Raw genomic sequence first — 7,754 nt, forward strand, 5'->3', positions numbered from 1 at the left:
TGAAACAATGCTAACAGCTGATCACTCTACAGCTCTTGAAGGCAACAACACTCAGTCAGTATACAGTGTACAGAGGATATCCTCATTGCAGAGGGTCTATTTCATCCATGTTTCTTTTCGCTGTTACCTCTCTGAGCTCTGTAGTCACATAGTGCTGCAGGTCTTTGGCAGATTTTGCTCTGGTATCTTCATTTCGACTCTTCAGCCCACTGACAAACTGTTGAAGTACAGTGGCTGTGCCTGACATGATCACCATTTGGATGGCCTGGTCTGTAAGAAGACAGATGAAATATGCTTTCACTACAACATTCTGGGTTATCAACACAAATGCAGCAAAGAAGAGGAACAAAAAGTACCCGTATAAATACCATACTTGGAAAAAATAGTTGTCCTCAGTTGTTTACACAGGTCAATGTTGTTGTTAACTGACGCTATAGCTAGCTAACGTGTCTGGTTAGCTAGCGCTTGGGAACCAAATTGTCAACGTTGCTAGCTAACAACCTACCAAACAGTGGCATTACACTAGGCTAGAGACAGATAGCATCCTTTACACCACTCATACAAAACTGAAACGTCCCACTGGCATAGGTCAGGTAAAGGCTGATTGAGTGTCTCTTTAGTGTATCGTGCTGGTTTTGTTTAGCTAACATTAGCTAGTGCTAACGTTGTTCTATCTAATGTAGCATGTCGTTAGCAAGATAGTAAAGTCGCTTTGTAACACTTACGTGTTTACAACAATATGTCGGCCAATGAATTCCTATTCGGCTTTTGCAAAGTATCTCTCATGGTACGACTGCCAGGCTAGCGTGGGGCAGTAGCTAGCTATCGCCGTGTGTAGTTGGACCGTCTCCAGAGTCAGCACGGCAAACTTCACAAGCGTTGAGTTGCGTTGAGTCGCCTGCGCAGAGCTGGACGCATGTAGCTCAGATGTGTACAGGTTTGAGACACTGACAAGTAACGTGAACACTTGTATTTGTCATATTTTGTGTTTTATTTCCCTATATTCCAGATACATGTATAACATTTCCAGAGCAGAGAAATGTTGTATCTTTTACTAACAATAATGAAACATAATTTGTATAAATTTCTAACTCCTCACACCACTGGAAAGTCTCGTTGCTAATCGTCCTCAACGTGCATAAAATCCAAAACATTAAAGTGGGCCCCTGTTTTAAAATGTGTCAAAATGTAGTTTTAAGACTTTCATAATCGTTTTGTCCTTATGTGTTACATATTTCAAAATAAGCAACCATACAGAGATTTGCAGGGCATCTAGTCCATCGTAGTACTACTGTACACACCTTGCACACACAGTGGGAGGAAGAGGGAGTTAACTGGGCCCCAGCAGCTTATTTTAACCCAGGGGCTCCTGGCAGGTTAATTCAGACCTGCTAGTACTTCTTTACCTAAATGTTGCATTTGGAAGTCAGTTTCCTCTGACTCAACAGTTCTTCACTATAGTATTCTTGTATTGTATTAGTTACACACTTAATACTATGATATTCTTAGTTAGCTGTGATTGTCATCTATAAAAAACAAACAAAATATAAAATAACAATAATAACGAAAGAGTAACAAATTATAACTATATATATCACTTTTAAATGTAAAATAAAATCTGAAAATAACTGTTGTCCTCTGTGTTGCAGTAACAGAAAGACAGCATATCTTCCAGACATTTAGTTAATTTACTGGAATCTATCAGGTCGAATTTATTTATATAGTACATTTAAAAACAACTGGAGTTAAAGATAAGATAAGACTTTATTGATCCCACACCAGGGAAATTAAGTCATTACAGCAAGCAAATATTACAGAAAGCAAAAACAGTGGTACAAAAGGGTCAAGATAAAAAATGTACAGGATACAGGAAAAATAACTATGTCTATGTACATTATGTACAGATTATATAAATACTAAATGCCATGTTGCCAATATGGAAAATAAATAGTGTTATTGCACAGTTGAGAAAAAAAATTGCACCAGATATAAAGGTATTGCATCAGATGAAATGGATAATGTGAGCAGATAGTTGCACTGATAACAGTACTGCAAAACAAAGTGGATCTATGATGTTGACAGCATCAACACAGTGCTACATTACAGGATGCTGGAGTTAAACGGTCTGACAGCTGTTGGGATGAAGGACCTGCTGTAACGTTCTTTCTTACACACTGGATGCAGCAGTCTGTCACTGAAGGAGCTGCTTAAGCCCCCCACTGTCTCATGCAGGGGGTGGGCTGGGTTGTCCATGATCGATGTCAGCCTGGCTAACATCCTCCTCTCACCCACCTCGTTGATGGTGTCCAGAGGGCAGCCCAGGACAGCTCTCCTGACCAATTTGTTTGTCTTTTCTTGTCCTTCTCTGAGCTTCCACAGCCCCAGCAGACCACTGCATAGAAAACTGCAGATGCTGCCACAGAGTCATAAAATATTTTAGCAGTGTCCTACATTCTCCAAATGAACTCAGTCTTCTTAGCAGGTGCATATGACTTTGGCCGTTCCTGTACAGAGCATATGTGTTGTTTGTCCTGTCCAGATTGTTGTTGAGGTACAGGTAGTTGCTGTAATCTAGCCTTGAGAAGAATAATATGTACAACATGCCTAATATAACAGTCTTCGTATCATTGAGAAAGAGGATGGACTAAAGCCTTGCAATGTTCCTGAGCTGAAAATAGTAACTTTTCACACAGAGTTGAACTGTTGATCATATTGCAGTTTCAAAGATGACATCAAGATTCTTGGCATGGGGCCTGGGATGCCAAGTTTTGGTGTCAATGGCCCCAAGTGGCGAGTTATACTCCCTGTGGTGCTTAGGGGACCAAAAACAATCACTTCTGTTAAGTTATCATTCAACTGGATGTTTTGGGGGTTTTTTTTACCATCTAGCATTTCACATACTTGAGGCAGTTAAAGATGGATGTGATGGAGTTGGAGACCCCCCAGATTCAATGCGTGATATATTTGCATGTCATCAGTGTACCAGTGTAAGGAAACACTGTGATAGAGCCTGAAGGGAGCAAACACAGAAAGAGGAAATTCTGTCATTTAGGTAGGAGGCAAACCGCTTGAGGACAGTGGCCTGAATCAAAAGCCACACTGAGGTCTAAAAGAATTGAAAGACAACAGTAGGTCATTTGAGAAATTGTCTTTTAGAGCAGCAGATTCTGACTGGAAAAGCTGCATGAAGACCATTTTCTCCACTTCTTTGCACAGTAACGCGAGCTTGGAGATGGGATAGAAATTGTTTCATTCTGATTTGTCACGGTTGGGCTTTTTTATAAGAGGATGGACTATTGGATGTTTGAAACACTATAGGACACCAATTCCATTTGCAAGACTGCTATTTATAATAAGAGAAATTGTGGGGCCTACAGAGTCCAGCACTTCCTTTAAAAAGTATGTCGGAATAATATCCAGGGGAGGTGGTGAACGTTGTGTGAGAGATTGTGTCATGTATGTAAGAGAGACATGCAGGCTGCAAGGCAGTGAAGATGGCAGAGCAGGCAGACATCAGAGAGGGATCAGAGGCAGGCAGTGAAAACATCTGATCATATGTGATCAATTTTCATGGAGAAAACGCTTGAAAAGTCCTCACAAATGGCTGTGGGCGGAATGGGACAGGTAGCAGCAACAGGTTTGAGAATTGAATCTGTTGTGTGAAACAGAGCTTTGGAACTGTGGGATTTTCTGGAGATGATGATGGCAAAATATTTTCCTCCTGCAGCTTTGACAGATTGCTGATGATTTGCCAGACAGTCTTTCAGTCTCTCAAATGAAATCTGCACAGTGTAAAGGATTGAGATGTAATAGATCTGTTTGAATTGAAACAAGTATGTAATGAGAACGTGACCTCGTCAAAGGAAAGCTAATTAAACTTCAAGTTCTTTAGTGTCACATAACATTTACAGCGAAGCAGTCGTTGACCATGAAATTCTTTATTCTTAGGCTTCTTCCACTGATGATACAATATGTATACAAATAAAATATGCAGGTAAAAATGATAATCTCTGGCATAAAGACATAAAACAGTGGAGAAACAAAAATAGGGGGAAAAAATACACATAAAATAAAATATAATCCTGTGGTAGACATACAGTAATGATAAAATGAATAAACTCTAATGTACACAGGTTGTGCAGTAATCAGGTATTCATCCAGTATCTGAAACTACTTATCCTTTGAAGGGTCACAGGAGTTATGTATATATATACTGTGAAATATAGGCTTACATATAGTTACTATATACATGTGTTGCTGTGATGGGGTTTTTGTTCCACCGTGTAGTTTATTTTCAGCCTCAGGGGGGAGACATTGTCCAAGTAAACAACCAGCTCTTAATGATGAGGTGAACATATCTGACGGCATGTAGCTCAGTGTCTGAACGGTGACATTTACCACAGTGTAACACACCAATTAGACCCATACCCTCTTATTTGTCAGTTGTAGGAAATTGGACCCTAAATGTCAAAAGCATTTTTGTAATCAAAATGAACCATAATTACTATCTTCTTTTACACTTCTGCCCTCATTAGGTTTAGCACAGGGTATGATAGATGTTTCCTCTGGCAAACAAACATTTCCCTCACTCTTTTAGACATCCAGGTGTACCAGTGATTCCCAGCCTGGGGTCTGGAGAACACGAGAGGGCCTTTACAAAGCTCCATGAGGTCCCACACAAAAAGGGGGAGTAGTTTAATTTCTAGATAAAATGTAGAAAATAATGAAGACTGGTTTGATTAAAGGTTTTACTGTTGTCATTGATTTCATCAGTTGTTTTGTTAGTTGATGAGACATCTTCCAAGCTGCCTCGCCAACTGCCTCAACCACCCACCAACACAGCCACAGATCCTGCAAGCAGCCCTAGAATCACAGACCCTTCTCAATGCAACCGAACGCAACAACGTGAACAATGTGATGCTGAACTTTTTGATGGATGTATTTCACTGGACTCATCTGCACCAACTGCATTTCCAGCAGTCTGACAAGCGAGGATAAGTGGGTACCTCTATTTGAAATCCCCTCACTTATAACCCCATTTCCAAAATAGTTGGGGCACTGCCTAAAATGTAAACCGAAACAGAGTGTGATGGTTTGCAAAACATTGAAACCCCATATTTAATTGAAAATAGCACAAAGACAACATATCAAATGTTGAAACTGAGAAATTTCATTGTTTTGGAAAGTGATATCCTCATTTAGAATTTGATGCCAGCAACACATTTCAAAAATGATCATGATCATGTTTACCACTCTGTTGCATCTCTGTTGCATTTTAACAACACTAAGTGTTTTGGAACTGAGGAGACCAATTGCTGTCATTTTGAAAGTGTAACGTTTTCCCATTCTTGCCTGATGTCCTATTTCAGCTGCACAACAGTTCGGCGTCTCCTTTGTTGTGTTTTACATTTCACAGTGCACCAAACATGTTCAATGGGTGACAAGTCGGCACTGCAGGCAGGCCAGTTTAGCACCCGGACTCTTTTGTCTCAATAAAACAAGCAAGGCCTTCCCTGAAAAAGACATCGTCTACTTGGCACATAGTTGCTTGAAAACCTGTAAATATGGTTCAGCATTAATGGAGTCTTCACAAATGTGCAGGTTATGTGCCATGTGCATTAATGCCCCCTCACACCATCACAGGCTGGCTTTTGAACTGTGTGCTGATAACAAGCTGGATGGTCTCTCTCCTCTTTAGCCTGGAGGACGCAGCGTCCATGATTTCCAAAAAGAATTTCAAATTTTGACTCGTCAGGCCACAGGACAGTTTTCCACTTCGCCTCAGTCCATCTTAAATGAGCTCAGGACCAGAGAAGGCGGCGGCGTTTCTGGATCTGGTTTATATACGGTTTCCTCTTTGCATGGTAGAGTTTCAGCTTGTATTTGTAGCTGCAGTGATGAACTGAGTTCACAGACGATGGTTTTTGGAAGTGTTCCTGAGCCCATTCAGTGATGTCCACTACAGATATGTGTCTGTTTTCAATGTAGTCTCATCTGAGGGCCTGAAGATCACAGCCTGCCAACAGTGGTTTTCAGCCTTGTCGCCTGCATACAGAAACTTCTAATGTAAGAGTCTTTTAATGACATTATGTATTGTAGACAATGAAACCTCTGAATTCTTTCTAAGTTTATATTGAGAGACATTATTCTTAAATTGTTGCATTCATCCTCTCTGAAGGCTCTTTTTATCCCCAATCATGTCACTAACCTTCTACCTTCTGCCAGTTAACCTAATGAAATGTGAGGTGTTCCACCAGCTGTTTCCTTTTAGCATTTCACAACATTTCCAGTCTTTTTTTTTCCCCCTTCCCAACTTTTTTGAAACATGTTGCTGGCATCAAATTCTAAATGAGGATATCACTTTCAAAAACAATGAAATTTCTTAGTTTCATCATTTGATGTGTTGTCTTTATGCTATTTCAATTAGAAATGGGGTTTCAGTGTTTTGCAAATCATCACCTTCAGTTTCTATTTATATTTTACACAGTGTGCCAACTTGTTTTGGAAATGGGGTTTGTGTGTAGACTACTTAAAAGGACCAGTGTGTCAAATTTAGGGGGATATACTGGCAAAAATTGAATATAATATTCTCGAAATAAAAGTATGTTTTCATTAGTGTATAATCACCTTAAAATAAGAACCTTAGAATGAGTTCTTTATATGCACTGATGGAGCGGGTTCTTTTCCATGAAGTCGCTCTTGTTGCATTGCCATGTTTCTGCAGGAGCCCAAAACAGACAAATCAACCTCTGTAGGAGAATCTCGAGCGAGACGGCTGTAAGTTGGTAAGGGAAGGTTGAGGGGAGGGTTATTCAGTTGGATGCAACTTACAACTTCACCACTAGATGCAGCTAAAGCCAACACCCAGCAGAGGTGGGTAGGGTGAAATCCTTGTGGTCATCACACATTAATTAGTCATTTTTGCATTCTATCCTGAAAGTATCACTAAATGTATTAGCTGCCACCCTTTGAATGTGACATTGTTAGGTGACTGTGAACCTGTCAAAAATGTTCAACTGTTAGTTCATGTTAATTAAACTGAAACTGTGGCTGAACTAAACATGTTCTTTACAAGCTTCTAAAGGAAAGACCACCACTTATTATGAAGGTTTAAGGCCATGCAGGCATCTGGTTTAAAGCTGGAGTGAGACTTTTACATATAAATGAGTGTCTGTTACATTGCTGGGCTTTAATTACCTTATCAAATAGTAAAACTGACTCCTGGCAATGAGTGTGCTTTGAGTGAGCTTTTATTCTAATGACCCCTGTATTCTCGTAAAAATAACATTGCAATCAAAGCATTTCAGATTAATGGGTGTCCCTTTGCTTTAGTAGAACAATTTGGATTGTATATAGTATGACACTTTTATTTTTCTATGAGCATAAGATCACTGTGGTCGCAAGAAAGTGGGAACATAATGGCAAATGCAATGAATGCACTTTTTTGTAACAGATTTAATTGGCGTGTGATTTGGTTATTATCATGCAAAGTTACATTAAGTTAATTACACCACAGTCAGGCTGATACAGTCATTAGCATGCAGCAGTGTGCATGTGCAAAAGAGTATGTTAATGTGTTATAAGTGTGTCTGTGAGAATGTGTGTGATGTGGTCTTGCAGAGGGAGGAGAAGCGAAAAGAGACCCGGCAGCCTTACAGCTTTTTACATGGCGAAAATGAGAGGGTGAAGCAGACAGGGGGTGGGAAATGAAATGTAACAACATTGGGAAGGGGAGCAGATGCCTACTTTTGCAC

General features: G+C 40.0%; 1 protein-coding gene across 1 annotated transcript in view; it reads right to left on the reverse strand.

Moving 5' to 3' along the window:
- mtor (mechanistic target of rapamycin kinase) overlaps window positions 1-857 on the reverse strand; it is an 80,293-nt gene extending 79,436 nt beyond the window's left edge. Inside the window, exons 1-2 of the mRNA XM_076740553.1 lie at window positions 726-857; window positions 128-270 (exon numbers count right to left, since the gene is read on the reverse strand). Coding sequence (XP_076596668.1) covers window positions 128-256 — 129 coding nt within the window. The 5' untranslated portion in view covers window positions 257-270; window positions 726-857. The remainder of the gene's footprint in view (window positions 1-127; window positions 271-725) is intronic.
- Between the last annotated feature and the right edge of the window lie 6,897 nt (window positions 858-7,754).

This window comes from Chaetodon auriga, chromosome 10, assembly GCF_051107435.1.
Source record: "Chaetodon auriga isolate fChaAug3 chromosome 10, fChaAug3.hap1, whole genome shotgun sequence".
In the NCBI taxonomy this organism is placed as follows: domain Eukaryota; kingdom Metazoa; phylum Chordata; class Actinopteri; order Chaetodontiformes; family Chaetodontidae; genus Chaetodon; species Chaetodon auriga.